The following is a 24,778-nucleotide window of genomic DNA, read 5'->3' as shown; positions in this document are numbered from 1 at the left end:
TTTTCTATTTCTTCCTGGTTCAGTCTTGGAAGGCTGTACTTTTCTAAGAATTTGTCCATTTCTTCCATGTTGTCCATTTTATTGGCATATAGTTGCTTGTAGTAGTTTCTTATGATGCTTTGTATTTCTGCAGTGTCAGTTGTAACTTCTCCTTTTTCATTTCTAATTTTATTGATTTGAGTCCTCTCCCTTTTTTTCTTGATGAGTCTGGCTAAAGACAATTTTGTTTGTCTTCTCAAAGAAGCAGCTTTTAGTTTTATTGATCTTTGCTATTGTTTTCTTTGTTTCCATTTCATTTATTTCTGCTCTGATCTTTATGATTTCTTTCCTTATACTAACTTTAGGGGTTTTTGTTGTTGTTGTTCTTCTTCTTCTTCTTTCCTTAGTTGCTTTAGGTGTAAGGTTAGGTTGTTTATTTGAGATATTTGTTTCTTGAGGTAGGATTGTATTGCTATAAATTTCCCTCTTAGAACTGCTTTTCCTGCATCCCATAGGTTTTGGATCATTGTGTTTTCGTTGTCATTTGTCTCTAGGTATTCTTTGACTTGCTCTTTGAGTTCTTCAGTGATCTCTTTGCTATTTAGTAACGTATTGTTTAGCTTCCATGTGTTTGTGTTTTTTACAGTTTTTTCTGTAATTTATTTTAATTTCGTAGTGTTGTGGTTGGAAAAGATGCTTGTTATGATTTCAATTTTCTTAAATTTATTGAGGCTTGATTTGTGACCCAAGATATGATGTATCCTGGAGAATGTTCCATGTTCACTTGAGAAGAAAGTTTATACTTTTGTTTTTGGATGGAATGTCCTGTAAATATAAATTAAGTCCATCTGCGCTAATGTGTCATTTAAAGCTTGTGTTTCCTTATTAATTTTCTGTCTGGATGATCTGTCCATTGTTGAAAGTGGGGTATTAAGGTCCCTTACTATGATTGTGTTACTGTCAGTTTCCCCTTTTATGGCTGTTAGCATTTGCTTTATGTATTGAGGTGCTCCTAAGTTAGGTGCATAAATATTTACAATTGTTATACCTTCTTCTTGTATTGATCCCTTGATCATTATGTAGTGTCCTTCCTTGTCTCTTTTAACATTCTTTATTTTAATGTCCATTTTATCTAATATGAGTATGGTTACTCCAGCTTTCTTTTGATTTCCAGTTGCATGGAATATCTTTTTCCATCCCCTCACTTTCAGTCTGTATGTGTCCCTAGGTCTGAAGTGGATCTCTTGTAGAGAGCATATATATGGGTCTTGTTTTTGTATCCATTCAGCCAGTCTGTGTCTTTTTGTTGGAGCACTTAATCCATTTACATTCAAGGTAATTAGCGATATGTATGTTCCTATTACCATTTTCTTCATTGTTTTGGGTTTGTTTTTGTGGGTCTTTTTCTTCTCTTGTGTTTTCCACCTAGAGAAGTTCCTTTAACATTTATTGTAAAGCTGGTTTGGTGGTGCTGAATTCTCATAGCTTTTGCTTGTCTGTAAAGCTTTTGATTTCTGTCAAATCTGAATGAGATCTTTGCTAGGTAGAATAATCTTGATTGTAAGTTTTTCCTTTTCATCACTTTAAATATATCCTGCCATTCACATCTGGCCTGCAGAGTTTCTGCTGAAAAATCTGCTGATAATCTTCTGGAGATTCTCTTGTATGTTATTTGTTGCTTTTCCATTGTTGCTCTTAATATTTTTTTCTTTGTATTTAATTTTTGTTAATTTGATTAATATGTATCTAGGCGTTTTTCTTCTTGGGTTTATCCTGTATGGGACTTTCTGCACTTCCTGGACTTGGGTGACTATGTCCTCTCCCATGTTAGGGAAGTTTTCAACTATAATCTCTTCAAATATTTTCTCAGACCCTTATCTTTCTCTTCTTCTGGAACCCCTATAATACGAATGTTGGTGCATTTAATGTTGTCCCAGAGATCTCTGAGACTCTCCTCATTTCTTTTCATTCTTTTTTCTTTATTCTGCTCTGCAGCAGTGAATTTCACCATTCTGTCTTCCAGCTCACTTGCCCATCTTCTGCCTCAGTTATTCTTCTACTTATTACTCTAATGTATTTTTCATTTCTGTTATTGTGTTCTTCATCACTGATTGTTCTTTAGTTCTTCTAGGTCCTTGTTAAACATTTCTTGTATCTTCTCAATCCATGCCTCCATTCTATTTCCGAGATCTTGGATCATATTTACTATCATTACTCTGAATTCTTTTTTAGGTAGATTGCCTATTTCCTCTTCATTTATTTGGTCTTCTGAGTTTTTACCTTGCTCCTTTGTCTGCAACATATTTCTCTGTCATTTCATTTTGTCTAATGTACTGTGTTTGTGGTCTCCTTTCGGTAGGCTACAGTGTTGTAGTTCCTCTTGCTTCTGTTGTCTGCTCCCTGGTGGGTGAAGTTGGTCCAGGTGCTTGTGTAGGTTTCCTGGTGGGAGGGACTGGTGCCTGTGCTCTGGTGGATGGACCTTAGTCTTTTCCTTCTGATGGACTGGACCACATCAGTTGGTGTGTTTTGGGGTTTCTGTGAGCTTAGTACAACTTTTGGCAGCCTGTCCACTGATGGATGAGGTTGTGTTCCTGTCCTGCTGGTTGTTTGGTGTGAGGTGTCCAGCACTGGAGCCTGCATGCAGTTGGGCGGAGCTGGGTCTTGGTGTCAAGATGGATATCTCCAGGAGAGCACACACCGATTAATATTTCCTGGGCCTGGGAGTTCTCTGGTGGTCCAGCATCCTGGACTTGGCACTCCCACCCTGGATGCCTAGGCCCGACCCTTGGCGGGGAACCAAGAGCCCACAAGCTGCACAGTGTGGCCAGAGAAAAAAGGAAAAGAAAACAAACAGATAAACAGAACCCAATACAAAAGACAAAAACAAAAACAAACAGCAAAACAACACAAAAAAAGGAAAAAAGAAAACAGACAGACAAAACCCAAGACAAATGATAAAAACAAAACCAAATAAAAACAAAGAAATGACAAAAAAAACAAAGAAAACAAAAAAACAGGAGAACAAACAAAACAGCTCAAAAATGAAAACAATCAAAGACTAATTTAACAAAAGCAAAAAATAAAAAACTAAACAAAAAAAGAAAGCAAACTAAATAAAAGACAAAGAAACCATAAAACAAACACACAAAATGAGGAAAAACAAAAAAAAGAACACAAACAAGGAAAAAAACCACAAAACAACAAAAAAGTAAAAATAGAAAAAATTTTAAAATATTAAAAAATAAAATATAAGACATAAAAACAACAAAAACTGAACAAAATGAAACAAACAAAAAAGAATAATAGTGATAAGAATATTTTCCTGGGGCCTCCGCTGTCAGTGTCCTTGCTCCCACAGTGAGTCACAGCCAAAATCCACCTCCCCAGGAGGCCCTCCAGTACCTCTAGGTAGGTCTCGACCCTCTGTGGGCTCTGTAGGGACAGTTCAGACTCTGACCTGGCCCAGTTTCCATGTGTACTTGCCCTCAAAGTCCACCGCTGTTAAAGCTAGACAGGTCTCTGTTGTGGGAACACTCATTGTCTATTCAGGTATTCCACAGATGCGGGATTTACCAAGCTGATCATGGGAATTTAATCCACGGCTTGTACAGCTGCATGGAGTGATTTCCTCCTCCTTAGTCACACCACCACTGAGGCTCAGCTTTGGTTTTGGACCCACCTCTGCATGTGTGCCCCCCTCTGACATCTGTTCTCTGCCAAGGCAAGAGAGGGCAAAAGCCACACTTGATTGGAGCACACTTACTCAATCAGGCCAGGGAGGGGTATGGTAGCCACAACTGAGGTGTGTGTGAAGTGTCCGTGGCAGCAGAGACCAACAGGCAGTTGCAACAGACTGGGATGCACTCACTCTGGTGGGAGTCCCTCCCAGTGCCACAGAGGCAGGGGCTGGCATGTGGAGGCAGTGGCGGCCCTGCCCCTTGAGCACCACTCAACAGTGGCACCTCAGTTCCTAGGCAGACCACACTTCCTCTAGGGGCATTCCTGGCCTCAGAGCCCCTCACTCCCGTCCCCTGTTGTATCTGTGCAGCCAACAGTGGTCCTTTCCCCAGATATGCTCTCTTAACCCCACACTTTAGCACTCATCCCCGGCCAGCACTGGCAGATTCCCATCTCAGGCAGGGGCACCCAGGGCTGATTCCCGAGGAGGCTTTGGCATGGGCAGGGCTCAGGAACTTGGAGCCTATGCAGGCAGAGGAGGCCTTGGATTGAGGGGCAGGTGAGCCTGCTCAGATGGGTGCTCCTCCCAGTGCCCGTGGAGGCCAAAACTGTTGGGTGGGGAAGGAGGTTGCAATGGCGGCCCCAGCCCTTGTGTGCCACTCAACAATGACTTCTTGCTTGCATGGTGTCCCAGACTTTTGCAAATTTTCCTGGTTGTGGAGCTCCTTACTCCTGTCCCTTCAAACTGTCTTTTCACAGCCAACAGCTGTCCCCTCCCTGGGTCCATGCTCCAAACCCCACTTTCCAGCACCCAGCTCCCCTCTGCATCAGGAGACACATGACTCGGTCTGGGATGTGCAGAGCTGTGTTGTAGACCATGTGCACAGTTCTTACTTTGTCCTGCCTTCCACAGACAGTCTGCTGCATTCCCCTTCGATCCTCTGAAGGTCCCTTTCTGTCCCAGCTGATTTCCCCACCATGAGGGGGTTTTACTGAGTGCAGGAACCTTTCCTCACCTTTGGCTTCCCACCAGGGGTACTGGTCCCTTTTTTGATTCCTCTTTTCTTTTTTTCTTTCTTTTGTCTTACCCAGTCGTGAGGGGATTTTTCTTGTCCTTTTAGGCGTCCAAAGTCTTCCGCTAATGTTCAGCAGGTGCTCTGTGAGAATTCTTCCATTTGTAGATGTATTCTTTTTTTTTTTTAATTAGGATGTAGTTGCTTCACAATGTTGTGTTAGTTTCTGCTGAACAATGAAGTGAATCAAATATATGTATACATATATCCCCTCCCTCTTGATGTACTTCTGAGGAGAGACGAATTCAGCATCCTCTTATTCTGCCATCTTGACTCCTCCCCCTCAGTAGTAGATGTTTTTAACACCATTTTGCAGATGAGTAAATTGAAGTCCATATATTTATTTTTAATTCAACAGAATTCATCAAATAGCTACCATGTGTCAGGCACTACACTAAAGTCCAAGAAGTCAAGTCACTCCCATGATCTTACTATGAGTAAATGCCAGAGTTGGGAATTAAAATCAATTGTCTAATTTTTTCTAATTGCCCACTATTCACATCTACTACATTATATTTCAAGCTACTTGCTTATTCATTCATTCCTTTATTCATCATTTCACCAAACTCTGGAAAGAGTATAGCTCTGGTGATATGAGCATGTTGAAAAAGAATAAAATAAATTCCTTTTATAACACAGATTGTTAGTTTACTTTTGAATGGACTCTGGGTCATACTGTTCCCCTCACACTTACCAAATTATATTCTTAAGACAAGTTAGTGTCAGAATTACCAGGAGGTAAAAAGACACCTCCCCAGACCCTTCTTTTAATTTATTGATTCAGCATGTCTGGGATTGGGCATGTGAGTCTGGCTTTTTTTCAATAAGTCCCCCAGCTTGCTCTGAAGCAAATCTATTATTTATTTATATATATATACCAGTCTCAAAATTAAGGTTTGCTTCACAGAATTGGTTTATAAATGTTTCAAACATGCTAGAGAACACTTGTAAAACCCTTATCTGTAGGTAAACAGCTGTTATTTTATCTCTAATAGTCTGCCCCAAAGTGGAAACATTTCAGGCTATTCACAGTATCAGGTTCAAACATATGAAACTGCTGATATTCAACCATTTTTGACTTAAAAGATTGTCAACTTTGTGTGGTTCAACCCAACATCTTTGATGAGATCTGAGCAGAATAAGGATATCTCAGGTTAAATAGAAAATGCTACTGCAACCTCTCTTAATCTTCAAATAGAGAAAATAATGTCCCACAAACTTGAAAATCAATCCAAGCCCTTAAGTGGAGTTTAATGCTTTATTTATCTTGTCACTAAAAGATCTGACTAAACATTTGTTGGGCAGATAGTCTGTTTCAAGTCAAAATACCAGTTATCTCAGCAAGATTCAGTGCTTTTTTGAATTTCTTTACAAAACTGAATCAACAAAAAGATGGTTAAAATAAAGCAAGCTCTCACAGAATGTTGAAATAGACCACACATGGTTAATAACATACTGTCACATAATTTTTAGTCCAGAATAGCCAGTTCTAGCCATCATGCACTGACAAGTGGGGCACCATGGAGGTGCTTGTGCTACGTCGAGTTACCAAAATTTCACTTGTATTTTCCACAATTTCATTTTTTAAAGCAGCCTGGAAATTTTTAACAACCCATTTCAATGCGCATATCCAAACAGGCACATTTCAGATATTCAGGAAGTAAGTGTGCTTCTTTCTAAAAGCACAATGTCCCTCTACCTTTCCAAAGCCACACCTCCATGACAAAATTCAAGTATTAAACTTAGAATTAATGGACTCTTAAAATGTAAGCTCCATAAAGACCTGAAATTTTTCTTCCTTGTTCACATCTATGTCCACTGCATATGAGATAGCTGAGAGATAAATGTATTGAAGGTAAGGAGATAGGAAAGAGTAAGGGAAGGGAGAGAAGGAGGGAGGAAGAGAGAGGAAAAGAGAGAGAGAGGTGGATGAATATTGACTCTTCCTCAAGCCTTGTGGGGTTTTTCTTCTTTTGTGTTAACAGTCATTTTTGTGCCACAATTATAGCACACAGAAAGATAGCTGTTTAATAATTTACAGCTATAATAATTTAATTAATAAATTTAACAATTTAACTAATAAAGACCTGTGGCTAAAATATGCCCCTCTCTCTTTTTATTACTTAAACATTACAATTTGCTAAAATTGAGAAATCAGTTACAGTATATAAATTAAAAAAAAAAAAACAGTATACGTGGGTACACACATAAAACAGTGGCTATGGAGAAGGACAGTATAATGGAATGAAATTTGGGGCATAATACCAATCACCTAATCCTAAATTAACTTGACATAACACAAGACAATTAAAGAAAAAAGAACCTCCAAACAAATATTTCTGTTTACGGATGGAGGAGAGAGAATACAAATAATTTTGTTTAATTTTACTCCCTACGTAATTCTAAGTCATAACATTTTGGAGTTGAAAGTGGTGTGAAATGCCACAGATGAAGGCTGTGCAGCAGGTGACATTTCCCAGACAACTGAGGCCCAGAGAATTGACCTTCTTTTCCCGAGTCTATGACAGAGCTATGACTTGAATCTCATTGTGTAACTTCCAGTTGAAAACTTACACAATCTTTGTTCAATTATTTGCATTATCTAGGCTTTCTAAATAATAACGCAGTAGGGGTGCACCCACAATTGACCATCAAGAAAGAAAGATTTACTTTTTGATACTTGATCTCTTTTTGGTAGAGAGCACATGCCTCAGTCACACAGTTTACATGATTGAGGTCATCTTAATCTGTTTACCATTTTGAACATCTGAGGAAAAGGTACTGGAAAAAATAAAATGAAAATTATCATTTTGTCTGTGGGAACATGCAATGGAGAGTTAACAATTGTTGTAATGCTGTGGTTAGAATGAAGCTGATGATAAACATTTAATGCTTGATCCCTCAAGCTTTCATTACCTTTAATAATCTTTTTCTTTTTTTTAATCCTTTCTCCTCTTCCATTTAGGATTCCAGTTTTATTAGGATCTATAAAGTGATAAAAGTTTTAAATTTCACAATGAAAACTAAAGATCTGCAGCTTTCTGATGTCTTTTTGAAAGCACTTAACCATCTGCCTCTAGAATACAACTCCGCTTTATACAGCCGGATATTTGATGACTTCGGGACTCACTATTTCACCTCTGGCTCCCTGGGAGGCGTGTATGATCTCCTCTATCAGTTTAGCAAGGAAGAACTAAAGAACTCAGGTTCGCTTTCTTCAACCTTCATTTTTAACTGATAAGATAGTGTGCAATACATTTTTTCTCTTTCTCTATCCTTTTAGTTCTTCTTTATTGACTTTATTTTGACCCTGCTTTATTTCCAAAATGATATGAAGAAAAACCAAAAAGTACACACTCAAGGAAATAAAATAAAAATATAAAATTCAGACAAAAAGAAGAAGGAAAAATAAATAGGCTTCACCTCTTTGGGCATCAGATTTGACCCAGAATTTCCTGACATTTAAGAACATCATAAGCTGCTCAGTAGTGGTAAACTAAAGAGAGATGCATGCCATCACCTCAAGGAAAACAAAATTTGTCTTGGAACTAAACTCTAAAAGATAATTTACCTATAGCAATTTTATAGGAGATAATAATTTTATAAAACTGTAATTACAACAAATCCACTGGCAGTCTTTTTTCTTTCTTTCTTTCTTTTCTTTTTTTTTTTTTTTTCTTGGCTGTGCAGCTTGTGGGATCTTAGTTCCTGGACTAGGGATTGAACCCAGTCCTTCAATAGTGAAAGCGTGAAGTCCTAGCCACTGGACTAATTCTTTTTCTTTTAATGATTTTAACTGAAAGTCAGAGCAAAGGATGAAAAGCAATTAAGGACTTGACAAGGGACTAAGTTAATATGGGCCAGATATGCACCTATTGGTGACAAAACTTGAAACCAGATGGGAAGCACTTTCATTTGAGGAAAGGTTGCAATTTTGTATCTTGGGATATAATCAGTGATATTTTTCTGCTTACATATAAAATAACAATATAAACCTTGGTTTAAAAAATAAATCTTGGTTTCTTATTACCCTAGATTGCCAATATTAATTACTATTACTTAAGTACCTTTGTATAAATTTTTCAGGCTCCTGTGTGAAATGACACAGCGTCCTTGTGATGCTTCTATCTTGAGAACATGGCTAGGAAATTGTATAATAACCAGAACCCAACTGACAGATTCCCCTAAGTAAATCAGAATTCTTGATCATTTAACTTTTATACAAAAGAAATTAAGAATTTATTATAAAAGACACCAAGCCAACTCTGAGGTCAATAGAGTTTCAATCCTTCTGTTCTTATATCTCATTATGGCAAATAGTAATGTTTAATGGGGCTTCCCTGAGTCCTTCTAAACCTTAATTGATCAGATGTCCATCATTATCTGCTTTTTAAGAGAGGAGATGTAATAAATGTCTTTGAGAAAGATTTTCAGTAAGAAGGTCTTCAAAATTTTTTGCCTTACAGAGTTACTGAAATCCAAAAGACTTATGCTGTGATGGGCTTTCCACACTGCCTGCCTCTTATGTTTCCTTACAGTTATCCTTTCCACTGGAGCAATGTTTGCTTGATGAATTTCATCAACATTTATGCTGAGCAAAAATCGTTCAGGGAAGTCTCTGGCCCTTGACTCGGTTTCATCTCACCCTTGGGATAAAATTATTCTGGTCACTGCTGCTGTAGCCGAGAATAATTTCTCACTTGATAAGCTATACTCATCATGCATTCACAGCAAAGCCTCTAAAGGCTTAGAGTTCAGGTCAGTTAAAGAACTATGTGAATCTTTAATCAACCATCCAGCATTTTAATAGTTGAAGCCCCATAACAAAAATGAAGAGTGATGAGCTATACTTTCTTCCTGAAATATTCTCATCTTCCATCTTTTTCTCTTTAAATAAAAATAGAGACTTCAGTCACAGAGCCACACATAATAAGAGAAAGAAAGGGAGTTTGAGATATGATATAAAACTGGAGATATATAACCATACACACCTATGTACACATACACACACTATATATATACATAGTATTTATAGTACGTGTATATATATTTATATTTAATATATTAAATAAGGTATATATCCTTATATTCGATATTATTATATGTAATATATATTCTTACAGTCATTAAATATGTGCATATCCATGTATATATATACTTCTCTGAGTCGCAATAATAATATTGGAGCTCAGTTTTTTGTTTTTTTTTTAATTAATTTATTTATTTATTTATTTTTGGCTGTGTTGGGTCTTCGTTTCTGTGCGAGGACTTTCTCTAGTTGCCGCGAGCGGGGGCCACTCTTCATCGCGGTGCGCGGGCCTCTCACTATCACGGCCTCTCTTTTTGCGGAGCACAGGCTCCAGACGCGCAGGCTCAGTAGTTGTGGCTCACGGGCCCAGTTGCTCCGCGGCATGTGGGATCTTCCCAGACCAGGGCTTGAACCCGTGTCCCCTGCATTGGCAGGCGGATTCCCAACCATTGCACCACCAGGGAAGCCCTGGAGCTCAGTTTTAATTGTGGTTAAGATGAAGCTCACTCAGACAGAAACAAATCTCAATAAAATGGAATTCTCCGGTGGGTGTGCTTACCTGTTTTTGCCCACCCTTCAGATGAATACATATTCTGGCCTCCTCCCTTTTCCCTCTTTTAGTCCTTCTCCCCTTACTTCTCAATAATGTAGAGTTAGAGTTTAGGTTTAGTTTTTATTTGCTTTGTTCAATAAGAATTATTTGCTTTATTCAATAAGAATTATATCCCTTGTCATTAATTTTTTTTTAAAATGACTTGAATACTTCATAGTACTTTCTCTAGTGCAAGAAGAATAAAACAAAATTAAATTGCTTTTTATTTGCATCCCTTGATTTATTCCTCTACTGCACAGTGTCCCATAGTCAATTTAAAACCTTGAATAAAAGTTGGCATTGCTTCAGCGTGCAAGGTAAAAAGAATTTCAGGAATACAGAGAGAACATTAAACAATTAAAATATCATGTTATACAAGATGGTAATTTTAAAGTCCTTTGACTGGGAAGTTATTTTCTGCTCTGAATTAGAGGAGAAAAACTATACACCCCACTATTTATCAGTATGACATTTTTGGTTGACACTGTTGACCTTTGCCCAGTCAGAGTAGCTGAGGACATTTCTGAAATACTCATCCCTGTGTCACATCAGAGGGACACTCAGGCTTGAGAGGGCAAGTGCTTCAGCATCAAGAAACTCCTGTGTCAGTGTGGATATGGGTCAGGCACAAGCTATAGGACATCTTGTGAAGAAGAAAAGGCCGGCACAGAAATTCACTGATAAAGCCTTGATATTTTGATCACTGCATGACCAACACCATGACTCATAAGAGAGATTCATCATTCAAATCTTTAAGCCTTCTCCTATAACCCTCAGCAAATGTAATTAACTAACTTTATAGTTAATTAATTATGTTATAATTAGTGAATTGGTCACATACAATTTAATTTTCACTTATAAATCATAGAAACCTAATGAAAGGATGAGTTGTGCACCACAGACGTATTAAATTCCTCACGTGGCCTAAACATTTGCCTGACCCACTTATAAGAACAATACTACCAGAAGAAAAATGAGTCGTGTTTATTCAGTCTGACCAAAACAGCCATCAAACCAAGAATTCTTTACTCCCAACCTGTAATACATTTTTTTGAATGGGTCAAACTATTGAAAAAACTGTGAAGTAGGAAGCCCCATTCCCATGTACTCAGCCTCATTCCTCGGTGATCTGCACGCTCAGGTTTAAATTTCAGCATCATACTCACATGACACATCCAGCTCTGAAAACATTCTTCCCTGCCTCTTGTAACCTGCAACCCTAAGAATCAGTACCTGATAAACTACTTTGCTTTAAGGTGCTTAAGAACTCACATAACACTTCTATCTCTCATGAGCTTGTATTTTTCAAGGTGATTTTTAACTAAACATCAAAAAAACTGGATTCTAGTTTAGGTGTTTTGGGTACCAGGTCAGGTGACTTGGGAAGCTGTTAAAAAAAAAAAAAAAAAAAAAGGAAACATTTATTCTCCTCAAATTACCCCAGATAGGCAGTACCACGTTAGCCTCCAAACAGCCAGACCTATTTCTCTGTGCTCTGTCCCACTCAATCCCTGACATCCCCATTGGTTTTGAAGTCATAAAGAATAATGGCTAGCATTGGGGTGGGAAAGACTGGTTCAGATACCAAAATCTTTAACAAATGATGCTTCAAAGTTTGTTAAAAGATAAGAACAATGAAGACCAAAGGGATTAGAATTGGATGTCCTGAGCTTCAGAGCATCAAGACTTTTACAAGAGTTATAAAACTGTGGAGTGTCATCCTATGAAAGCAGCACTGGGAAACTAGGACGATATCAAGCCCAGCTCCAACTCCTAAAGAGGCTGGGAATGAGGCAGTATCAACCTCCCTTGGAGACAGTGGTGGAAATATATCAAGTATAGGCTTGAATTAAGATGAGGAGAAAGAGCGAACAGTCATCGAGGACATAAAAGAAGAGTTCATGAGTCAGGAAGTCAGAATTTCTGAGAGTAAAATGAAAGGGTTTTGGAGGTAGAGGTGGAGTGAGCAGCTAAGTCAGGGAGGGGAAGTATAGCCAAGCATGAGAATGAGTGTTCCGGGAAGGAGAGGTGACCAATGAGATTTACATTTTAGGTGGTGAACGGGAGAAGAAGTGAAATGGATTCAGTTCTCACAGAATCAGCTGTGGCCCCAAAAGAAGACCTGACAGTGGGGCACCAAACAGGGCATGTGTTCATCTCTTGACTTGTGGGGCTATACAAGGGCAGTGGCCAGCAGGACGGGAAAGTTTAGAGATTTATTGTGTGTAGGCAACATGGAGACGCCAACATGATCCCCATGGGGGAGACGGCAGGGACTCATATATACCTCTTCTCTTCAGCATGTCCCAGGGCTTGTGAAGGACTGCCTCTGTAGTAAAAGCCATTAATCATTCGAGCTCACGGGAACTGGAGGAGTTGTGTGCTGATATGGAGCACCTGTAGCTCCCCAAGTGCCCAGACCCTCATGCTCCTCTTCCCTGAATTCTCCATGGTACACTCTCAGGGTTTTTTGCTTGTATTCCATTTCCTAGGTTTAACGAAGGCAGAAGCCCAAAATTGCATCCGGGTTGAAACAAAGAAACGCTTCCTTTTTTTTAAGAAAACAAAAGTGGAACACCGGTGCACCACTAACAAGCTGTCAGAGAAATATGGAGGTAACAGTGCTTTCTCTTAGCAACTTACCCAGTGCATCCTGAATGGCAGTAATTTAAGTACCATATTGCACATGACTGTGACTATACTATTTTTCACTTTTCATTAGTTTCATTTGTTTGTCTCAGAGCCCTATGTGTGGTGGGGGAAGGGAGCAAATCAAATATTAGTACTACTTAAAAGGGGACATGGTTAAGATTTTCTTTATCTCCTATTTAGTTTGTTTAACTGAATGCACATTTATTGATTCTTCCTCTCGGCCAAACTCAGTATTAAGCATTGTAAAGTACAGATGGGCATGAACTAGGTCTTCCAATCAAGGAACTTACAAAGTAAGGATACATATAGACAACCATTAAAAATACAGAAGATGTGGTACATATATACAATGGGATACTACTCAGCCATAAAAAAGAATGAAATAATGCCATTTGCATCAGTGTGGATGGACCTAGAGATTATTATACTAAGTGAAGTAAGTCAAACAAAGACAAATACCATATGATATCACTCCTATGTGGAATCTAAAATATGATGCAAGTGAACTTATTACAAAACAGAATCAGACTCATAGACATATTGTAGAAAACAAACTTATGGTTATCAAATGAGAAGGGGGGGTAGGGATAAATTAGGAGTTTCGGATTAGAAGATACAAACTATATATAAAATAGATAAACAAGGTCTTACTGTATAGCACAGGGAACTATACTCAGTATCTTGTAATAAATCATAAAGGAAAAGAATATGAAAAAGAATTATATATATGTGTGTGTATATATATCCATATATATGAAAAACTGACTCACTCCGCTGTACACCAGAAACTAACACAACATTGTAAATCAACTATACTTCAATAAAAAAAAAAAAGACAAATAAGCTGTAAGAGAAGTACATTAAAAAGGCTCAGGCAACAAAGCCAGAAACCTGAGTGCTGTCTTTGATTTCTCCCTCCCTCTTTCTAGCCTCTACATCCAATAAGTAGTCATTCCTCCTCCTTAATATTTCTCTCAGTTCTCCCAGCTCTTCATTTCCATAGACATGCCTTCCATTCATCATTTCCAACCTGGATTACCACAGAGGCCTCCCAACTGGTTCCCTTGCCTCTGGTCTTGCCTTCTTCCAATCTATTCTACACATTTTCTGTTAGAGGAATATTCTCCAAGGCAAATCTTATCATGAAACACTCATGCCTTAAACTTGTCATGGTTTCACATAGCATTGAAGATAAGTTCCTGCCTCTCTCTCTGCCTAGCTAAACTTTATGTAGTCTCCTAAATAAGTCATGCTCTCTCCTGTGCCTTGCCATTATAAATAACTCTTTCCTCTGTGTAAAATTTTCTTATTCCCTTACTCTTCCTGACTGATTACTACTTCTGCTCAGAACAAAGGAAATCAGAATCACAAAAACTCCCAAAATATGAAGTTTATATTGTCATGGGAGGACAGCCAAGGAACAGATAATAATATCATATTTATTATAATAATAAATAGGTAGTTTTAAATATCAGAGCCTATCAATGGTCTACATGTGGATGCCCATGTTGAGCATAAACAAAATGAGAGCTGATCTGACAACTACAGATTTGTATTATACCCCCCCCAAAAAAGAACAGTATGCAAAGCAATCAACCTAGTAATATAAACCAAAGAATGTACAGATTCTATACCAGTTTGTCTTGCAATAGAATAATTTAATAAGAATGTGAATTCAGTAAATCAAAAGCTCAGAGATGAAAACATTAAATGTAAGAATTAATTGAAAAGGAAGATTTCAAAGCTAAGGTACAAAGACAACAAATATTGAAGAGTATCGCCATTATAGTTATAAATAGACACTGCAAGTTCAAAATATAATTGTCTGAAGATAAAATTAATAAAGAAAAGATCTAAAGTAATTCATAATGAAAAAATCCAGGTATTAACCATTATTAAAGGATATCTAATGGAAATGGAACGACAAATGTAATTCAATAGATGGGAATTAGTGTTCCTGAAATAGAAAACCCAAGAAATGAAACAGAAAAACTATTTTTTTAAATATATATAAATAAATAAATATACATACATATATATATAAAGTCCCTGAAATAAAGGAAGAAATTTGTCTTATTTGTATCAGAAATATTGTTCAAATATACAATTTCAAGACAAATTCTAGTTAATTAACTAAATACAAAGATTTTTAAAATGAATTCAAGTATCCTAGCTGAAAGAACAAGTTCCCTACAGAATAACAACAAAATCTGGCTGGCGTCAGACTTCTTCTTGACAAAATGGAAAGCTACAAGATGATAAAGGAATGTCCACAAATTTCTAAAAGAGAACAGAAAATGTGTTCATATGTAGAGGTAACAGAAAGACATCTCAAAACATGAGAGAATTCTGGAAATATTCATTCTTGAATACTTACTGAAAAAAAACTACTCGACTATAAAATCCATCCAACATAGAGATGAGAAAATGTCAAATATGAATTCTAGTTTTCAGCCTGTAGGGACACTGCAAAATCAGAGACTATTGCAATAGTCTCCAAACTGGTTAATCAACTATCAATCCTGCCCAGCTGACACATTGCTAATATTCCTGAATTGTGTCAATTCCCCAACCCAAGTTTTTAGTGCCTGGCTTTTAGCAGATTCTCAACTAATGCTTATTAATCACAATGACAATTTGCCTAAAAACAAAGACACATTTATGTTGTTTTCTAAAAGCAAAGCACACTTGAGAACATAGATTTGGATGGACTGGTTCAAGATGGCAGAGTAGAAGGACATGTGCTTACTCCCTCTTGCGAGAGCACAGGAATCAAAACTAACTGCTGAAAAATCATTGATAGGAAGACACTGGAACTCACCAAAAAAGACACCCCACATCCAACACAAAGGAGAAGCCACAATGAAACAGTAAGAGGGGTGCAATCACAATACAATCAAATCCCATAACCACTGGGTGGGTGACTCACAAACTGAAGAACAATTATACCACAGAAGTCCACCCACTACAGTGAAGGCTCTGAGCCCCATGTCAGGCTTCCCAACCTGGGGGTCTGGCAACAGGAGGAAGAATTTCCAGAGAATCAGAATTTGAAGGCTAGCAGGATTTGATTGCAGCACTTCAAAAGGACTGGGAGAAACAGAGACTCCACTCTTGGAAGACACACACAAAGTAGTGTGCACATCAGGACCGAGGGGAAAGGAGCAGTGACCCCATAGGAGACTGAACCAGAACCACTTGTTAGTCTTGGAGGGTCTCCTGCAGAGGTGGGGGGCAGCTGTGGCTCACCATGGGGACAAGGACACAGGCGGTGGAAGTTCTGGGAAGTACTCCTTGATGTGAGCCCTCCCAGAGTCCACCATTAGCCCCACCAAAGAGCCTCTAGGCTCCAGTGCTTGGTTGCCTCAGGCCAAAAAACCAACAGAGAGGGAACTCAGTCCCACCCATCAGCAGACAAGTGAATTAAAGTTTTACTGAGCTCTGCCCACCAGAGCAACACCCAGCTCTACCCACCACCAGTGCCTCCCATTAGGAAGCTTGCACAAGCCTCTTAGATAGCCTCATTCAACAGAGGACAGACAGCAGAAGCAAGAACTACAATCCTGCAGCCTGTGGAACAAAAACCACATGGACAGAAAGATAGACAAAATGAAAGGGTAGGTGCTTCCCTGGTGGCACAGTGGTTAAGAATCCACCTGCCATGATATACTTAAAGTGATGAAAGAGAAGAAACTACAATCAAGGTTACTCTACCCAGCAAGGATCTCATTCAGATTTGATGGAGAATCAAAAGTTTTACAGACAAGCAAAAGCTAAGAGAATTCAGCACCACCAAACCAGCTCTACAACAAATGCTAAAGGAATTTCTCTAAGTGGGAAACACAAGAGAAGAAAAGGACCTACAAAAACAAACCCCCAAAAATTAAGAAAATGGCAATAGGAACATACATATCAATAATTACCTTAAACATGAATGGATTAAATGCTCTAACCAAAAGACACTGGCTCGCTGAATGGTTACAAAAGCAAGACCCATATATATGCTGTCTACAAGAGATCCACTTCAGACCTAGGGACACATACAGACTGAAAGGGAGGGGATGGAAAAAGATATTCCATGCAAACGGAAATCAAAAGAAAGCTGGAGTAGCAATACTCATATCAGATAAAATAGACTTTAAAATGAAGAATATTACAAGAAGCAAGGAAGGACACTATGCAGTGATCAAGGGATCAATCCAAGAAGACGATATAACATTATAAATATATATGTACCCAACATAGAAGCACCTTAATACATAAGGTAACTGCTAACAGCTATAAAAGAGGAAATCAACAGTAACACAATAATAGTGGGGGACTTTAACACCTCACTTACACCAAAGGACAGATCATCCAAACAGAAAATTAATAAGGAAACACAAGCTTTAAATGACACAATAGACCAGATAGATTTAATTGATATTTATAGAACATTCCACCCCAAAACAGCAGGTTACACTTTCTTCTCAAGTGCGCATGGACCATTCTCCAGGATAGATCACATCTTGGGTCACAAACCAAGCCCGAGTAAATTTAAGAAAATTGAAATCATATCAAGCATCTTTTCTGACCACAAGGCTATGAGATTAGAAATCAATAACATGGAAAAAAACATAAAAAGCACAAACATATGAAGGCTAAACAATATGCTACTAAATAACCAAGACCTATGGGATGCAGCAAAAGCAGTTCTAAGAAGGAAGTTTATAGCTATACAAGCCTACCTCAAGAAACAAGAAAAATCTCAAATAAACAATCTAACATTACACCTAAAGGAACCAGAGAAAGAAGAACAAACAAAACCCAAACTTAGCATAAGGAAAGAAATCATAAAGATCAGAGCAGAAATAAATGAAATAGAAATGAAGAAAACAATACCAAAGATCAATAAAACTAAAAGCTGGTTCTCTGAAAGGATAAACTAAATTGATAAACATTTAGCCAGACTCATCAAGAAAAAGAGGGAGAGTACTCAAATCAATAAAATTAGAAATGAAAAAGGAGAAGTTACAATGGACATGGCAGAAATACAAAACATCCTAAGAGACTACTACAAGCAACTCTATGCTAATAAAAAGGAGAGCCTGGAAGAAATGGACAAATTCTTTAAAAGGTATAACTTTCCAAGACTGAACCAGGAAGAAATAGAAAATATGAACAGACTAATCACAAAAAATGAAGTTGAAACTGTGATTTAAAACCTTCCAACAAAAAAAGTCCAGGACCAGATGGCTTCACAGGTGAATTCTATCAAACATTTAGAGAAGAGCTAACACCCATCCTTCTCAAACTCTTCAAAAAAATTGCAGAGGAAGGAACACTCCCAAACTCACTCTATGAAGCCACCATCACCCTGATACCAAAACCAGACAAAGATACTACAAAAAAAGAAAATTGCAGACCAATATCACTGATGAATATAGATGCAAAAATCCTCAACAAAATACTAGCAAACAGAATCCAACAACACATTAAAAGGATCATACACCACGATCAAGTGGGACTTACCCCAGGGATGCATGGATTCTTCAATATACGCCAATCAATCAATGTGATACACCATATTAACAAATTGAAGAATAAAAACCATATGATCATCTCAGTAGATGCAGAAAAAGCTTCTGACAAAATTCAACACCCATTTATGATAAAAACTCTCCAGAAAGTGAGCATAGAGGGAAACTACCTCAACATAATAAAGGCCATATACAACAAACCCACAGCAAACATCATTCTCAATGGTGAAAAACTGAAAGCATTTCCACTAAGGTCAGGAACAAACAAGGGTTTCCACTCTTGCCACTATTATTCAACATAGTTTTGGAAGTCCTAGCCACAGCAATCAGAGAAGAAAAAGAAATAAAAGGAATACAAATTGGAAAAGAAGAAGTAAAACAGTCACTGTTTGCAGATGACATGATACTATACATAGAGAATGCTAAAGATGCCACCAGAAAACTACTAGAGCTAATCAATGAATTTAGTAAAGTTGCAGGATACAAAATTAATACACAGTAATCCCTTGCATTCCTATGCACTAACAACAAAAGATCAGAAAGAGAAATTAAGGAAACACTCCCATTTACCATTGCAACAAAAAGAATAATATACCTAGGAATAAACCTACCTAAGGAGGCAAAAGACCTGTATGCAGAAAACTATAAGACACTGATGAAAGAAATTAAAGATGACACAAACAGATGGAGAGATATACCATGTTCTTGGATTGGAAGAATCAATACTGTGAAAATGACTATACTACCCAAAGCAATCTACAGTTTCAGTGCAATCCCTATCAAATTACCAATGGCATTTTTCACAGAATTAGGACATAAAATTTTACTATTTGTATGGAAACAGAAAAAACCCTGAATAGCCAAAGCAATCTTAAGAAAGAAAAACGGAGCTGGAGGAGTCAGACTCCCTGACTTAAGACTATACCAAAAAGCTACTGTAATCAAGACAGTATGGTACTAGCACAAAAACAGAAATATAGATCAGTGGAGCCCACCACCTATGGTCACCCAATCTATGACAAAGGAGGCAAGAATATACAGTGGAGAAAAGACAGTCTCTTCAATAAGAGGTGCTGGGAAAACTGGACAGCTACACGTAAAAGAATGCAACACTATACACAAAAATAAACTCAAAATGGATTAAAGACCTAAATGTAAGACCGGACACTATAAAACTCTTAGAGGAAGACATAGGAAGAACACTCTTTGACATAAATCACAGCAAGATGTTTTGTGACCCACAAACATCTATTCCTAGAATAATTTATTCCTAGAAACATTTATTCCTAGAATAATGGAAATAAAACCAAAAATAAACAAATGGAACCTAATGAAACTTAAAAGCTTTGGCTAAGCAAAAGAAACGACAAATAAGATGAAAAGACAACCCTCAGAATAGGAGAAAATATTTGCAAACGAATCAATGGACAAAGGATTAATCTCCAAAATACATAAACAGCTCATGCAGCTCAATATTTAAAAAACAACCCAATTAAAAAATGGGCAGAAGACCTAAATAGACATTTCTCCAAAGAAGACATACAGTTGGCCAAGAGGCACATGAAAAGATGCTTAACATCACAAATTATTAGAGAAAGGCAAATCAAAACTACAAAGAGGTATCACCTCATACCGGTTAGAATGGGCATTGTCAGAAAATGTACAAACAAATGCTGGAGAGGGTGCGGAGAAAAGGGAACCCTCTTGCACTGTTGGTGGGAATGTAAATTGATACAGCCACTATGGAGAACAGTATGGAGGTTCCTTAAAAAACGGAAAATAGGATTACCACATGACCCAGCAATCCCACTACTGAGCATACACCCAGAGAAAACCATAATTCAAAAAGACACATGCACCCCAGTGTTCATTGCAGCACTGTTTACAATAGTCAGGTCATGGAAGCAACCTAAATGCCCTTCGACAGATGAATGGGTAAAGAAGAAATGGTACATATATACAATGGAATATTACTCAGCCATAAAAAGGAACAAAATTGAGGCTTTTGCAGAGATGTGAATGGACCTTGAGACTGTCATAGAGAGTGAAGTAAGTCAGAACGAGAAATACAAATATCGTATATTAATGCATATATGTGGAATCTAGAAGAATGGTACAGATGAACCAGTGTGTAAGGCAGAAATAGAGACACAGATGTAGAGAACAAACGTATGGACACCAGGAGGGGAAAGCGCTGGGGGGGATGAATTGGGAGATTGGGATTGACATATATACACTAATATGTATAAAATAGGTAACTAATAAAAACTTGCTGTATAAAAAAAAGAAAAAGAAGAAAAAGAACTTAGATTTGTCTATTTCTAACCCTGAGCTACTTTGATTAAATCATTTGACTCCAAACTTTTATAATCTGTAATGGTACCATTAAATTTTTTTGAGGATATATCCCTAATATATGTATACTTACTAACAAATGTTTGTAAATATATTATTCTAAAAATACATTATGGACCAAAATATATACACGTGTAGAAAATAGAAAATATCAAAAGATAATCTATATGAAATAAACAGAATTTTTCCTTGTCTTGCTCATATCATAATGATAATACTTCATAAAATTCCTTAAAATTTTTGATATGTTTTGAGAGTGCCTTGCTGTCAAACTCATGTTGTGATTGATGAGAAGCTTGTGGAAGAAATAGAAGTGTCTGTTCTTCCTTCTATTAGTTGTTTTCCTTATGTTTACACTGTTGGTATCATCTTCAGTCTGCATTTTCTTTCTGGAATCCTTTTAAGCAATTTATTCACTTGTAAGCATTCTGTTCGAAGTAGCTAATAGAATAGTAAATAGACTTAACTAGTTCTTTCTTCAGGGTCTCATGCTTATCATATATAGCTCTTACCAGTGTCAATCCGTTTATGACATATATCAATCTGCATGTCAGAGTCACTGTCAATAGGTATATGATATATTGGCAAATAATAATTTCTCCCTTATTTTTTCATAGAGAGAGTATTTCACCCATTGTTCTAATCATCCTAGACTCTCTTACTGTAGAATTTCTAAACAGTTAGGGGCATGGCTGATCCTTATGACACTCCAGAACAGACACCAGATTAATGCCATTAACTATTACCCATATCAGTAGCCTCTTTTCCATTTGATTTTATTTCTCACTATAATTTCTTATTGCTCAGTTTCTACCCATATTAAAGACACCATTAGTTAAGAGGAACTGTTTTGAAAATTTATATGAAAGATCTGTGCTGTATAGAGTAAACGCCATTACCTCTAAAGCAACATTGTGCCAACTTTTAACTTGAGGTTTAATTTTTTTTTTTTTTTTGGTTAGTTGTACTTTTACTCCTGTCTTTAAGCTTAAAGTTATTCTATCAACATTTTTCTGTAATTGTAGTCAGTTATGGCATGGCAGTCAACTGATTGGGTACCAGAAACCATGTGGTTTATGTTATTCCGGGGGCCCAAGACATATGCCCATATAAGTCAAAAGTGGGAGGCTTGACATCAAAGAGCAGGAGACAGAGTCCTCAGGCCTTGGACTACATCTGCATCCCAGCCCCCCTCCCTCCCCTTAGTATCCATGTGTTCCAGGCCAAATTACTTCTGGCTTCAATGTCCATGTTTATAACACCTACTGCTCCGGGTTGTTATGAGAATTACATAAATAATGACTGCAGAGTGCCTGGCATACACGTGTTGCTTAATAAATGGTAGCTGTTGGCACTATTATTATCATTTCTATTATTAAACTCCCTATAGGGACAAGAGACGTGTTCTCTTGCTTTTCACTTAGTTTACTTAATGGAGCTACATGACTCTACCATCTGCTTCTTTCTCCTGTGCAAATAGGCTTTACTTTCAAGTTTGAATTTGCAATAAAATTAAACGAGTAATTTTCTTGAAATACCTTGCAGGTTCGTTTATGCAGGGATCAGAGAAATCCATATCCCTGGTTCAAGGCGGGAGGAGTGAGTATGCAGCGGCTTTGGCGTGGGAGAAAGGGAGCTCTGGTCCAGAAGAGAAGACATTTTCTGAGTGGTTAGAATCAGTGAAGGAAAATCCTACTGTGATTGACTTTAAGGTAAGATTGAAAAACATTATGGGTAAGAGCTAAAGCAGTTCTCTGGCAGCCCAAACTGTACATTACACAATTTCTTTTCCATTTTCTTCTCAGATGATAAAAGAAATGTCTTTCTTTAGTGTGTATTCACAACATACCTTTTTAAAAAACATTAAATTACACATCTCTTGTTTTTGCTGTTCAAACAAGCATTCTGTAGTACAGCATTTAGAATTCTCAGCACACATTAAATACCAGAAGAGGGAGTTTAGTGCATGAAACTGCCTAAACTTACCTGGAGTAGTGTTCTACTCCCCGTGTAAGTAATAAATTTGATTTCTGTATTTTTCTTGCAATTCTTTATTTGATGAACCCTCCTAAATCTTCATTTATAGCTCTGTTGGATAAATGGGATTTTAGATCCACTTGATTTTCTGTTTCTATCACCATTGATTAAATTTACCAGTCTTATATTTGTTGTAATTACATTAAAGGGTGATTTTTATTAGGTATGAAATACTTTGTCCACAAATCAGTCATATGCCACTTTGAGCCAGTTTTGCCTAAAACATAAGCACATTTTAAAAAGCCCCTTAAGGAGCTATCTGCTCATTTCATTTAAATGAAAATAAAAGAGTTCAATCATCATGAAGGTAGAATGATTTACATGTAGCATGAAGATACTTGGAGCTCTACAGGTTATGGTAGGAAAATGAGGTCCAGCTGCCCATCTGGGCACTTGTGAATCATACACTGCGCTAGAGAGTCATTCCTCTGAGGTTTTAAAATGTTAATTAAAATGAGCCCTGGGAGACCTAAATAGACATTTCTCCAAACAATATATACAGATTGCCAACAAACACATGAAAGGATGCTCAACATCCCTAATCATCAGAGAAATGCAAATCAAAACTACAATGAGGTGTCACCTCACACCGGTCATAATGGCCATCATCAAAAAATCTACAAACAATAAATGCTGGAGAGGGTGTGGAGAAAAGGGAACCCTCTTGCACTGTTGGTGGGAATGTAAATTGATACAGCCACTATGGAGAACAGTATGGAGGTTCCTTAAAAAACTAAAAATAGAACTACCATATGACCCAGCAATCCCACTACTGGGCATATACCCTGTGAAAACCATAATTCAAAAAGAGTCATGTACCACAATGTTCATTGCAACACTATTTACAATAGCCAGGATGTGGAAGCAACCTAAGTGTCCATTGACAGATGAATGGATAAAGAAGATGTGGCACACATATACAATGGAATATTACTCAGCCATAAAAAGAAACGAAATTGAGTTATTGGTAGTGAGGTGGATGGACATAGAGTCTGTCCTACAGAGTGAAGTAAGTCAGAAAGAGAAAAACAAATACCATATGCTAACATATATATATATATGGAATTAAAAAAAAATGATTCTGAAGAACCTAGAGGCAGGACAGGAAAAAAGACACAGACGAAGAGAATGGACTTGAGGACACGGGGAAGGGGAAGGGGAAGCTGGGACGAAGTGAGAGAGTGGCATGGACATATATACACTACCAAATGTAAAATAGATAGCTAGTGGGAAGCAGCTGCATAGCACAGGGAGATCAGCTCGGTGCTTTATGACCACCTAGAAGGGTGGGATAAGGAGGGTGAGAAGGAGATGCAAGAGGGAGGGGATATGGGGATATATGTATACATATAGCTGATTCACTTTGTTATAAAGCAGAAACTAACACACCATTGTAAAGCAATTATACTCCAATAAAGTTGTTAAAAAAAAAAGTGAGCCCTGATTTTGTGTTAGCTCCATATTTGTTACTGTAATTCTTCTATTGATCCTACCAGCAAGTTCATTTCTCTATTTTGTCTTTCCACATTTTCTCATCTGGTTCCACCAAAAGCCAGTAGTACTGTCCCTGGAAAAACAAAGAACACTGAAAGCCTCTCTTCACCCTTTCCAGATTTTTCTCCTTGAGTCAAACTTGATGAGCCTTCAGCAAAGCATTCCTGAGCTGCCTAACTCTTGGTCACTTTTCTCAGTACTTTGATGCATGCATTTGATGCTTAATAAACAAGTCGATGTAAATCCAAGTAAGCGACACCTCATGTGAGGCTTCCTCCATAGTAGAATTCCGGGGAAAGTAAGCTCCAGATACTTTACACCTGCCGTGCTTTAGGGACAACAGAAGCCAGCTAACCTTGCAGATAGCTAC

The 24,778-nt window shown here is 37.6% G+C and overlaps 1 protein-coding gene across 1 annotated transcript in view; it reads left to right on the top strand.

Moving 5' to 3' along the window:
* C6 (complement C6) overlaps window positions 1-24,778 on the top strand; it is a 92,138-nt gene that overhangs the window by 29,566 nt on the left and 37,794 nt on the right. Inside the window, exons 8-10 of the mRNA XM_059919258.1 lie at window positions 7,696-7,936; window positions 12,844-12,966; window positions 22,423-22,589. Of these exons, the coding sequence (XP_059775241.1) occupies window positions 7,696-7,936; window positions 12,844-12,966; window positions 22,423-22,589 (531 nt within the window). The remainder of the gene's footprint in view (window positions 1-7,695; window positions 7,937-12,843; window positions 12,967-22,422; window positions 22,590-24,778) is intronic.

The sequence above is a fragment of the Balaenoptera ricei genome, chromosome 3 (genome assembly GCF_028023285.1).
Source record: "Balaenoptera ricei isolate mBalRic1 chromosome 3, mBalRic1.hap2, whole genome shotgun sequence".
Lineage (NCBI taxonomy): Eukaryota > Metazoa > Chordata > Mammalia > Artiodactyla > Balaenopteridae > Balaenoptera > Balaenoptera ricei.
The sequence above is the reverse complement of the archived record's forward strand: the minus strand, read 5'-3'. Positions and strand labels throughout refer to the sequence as shown.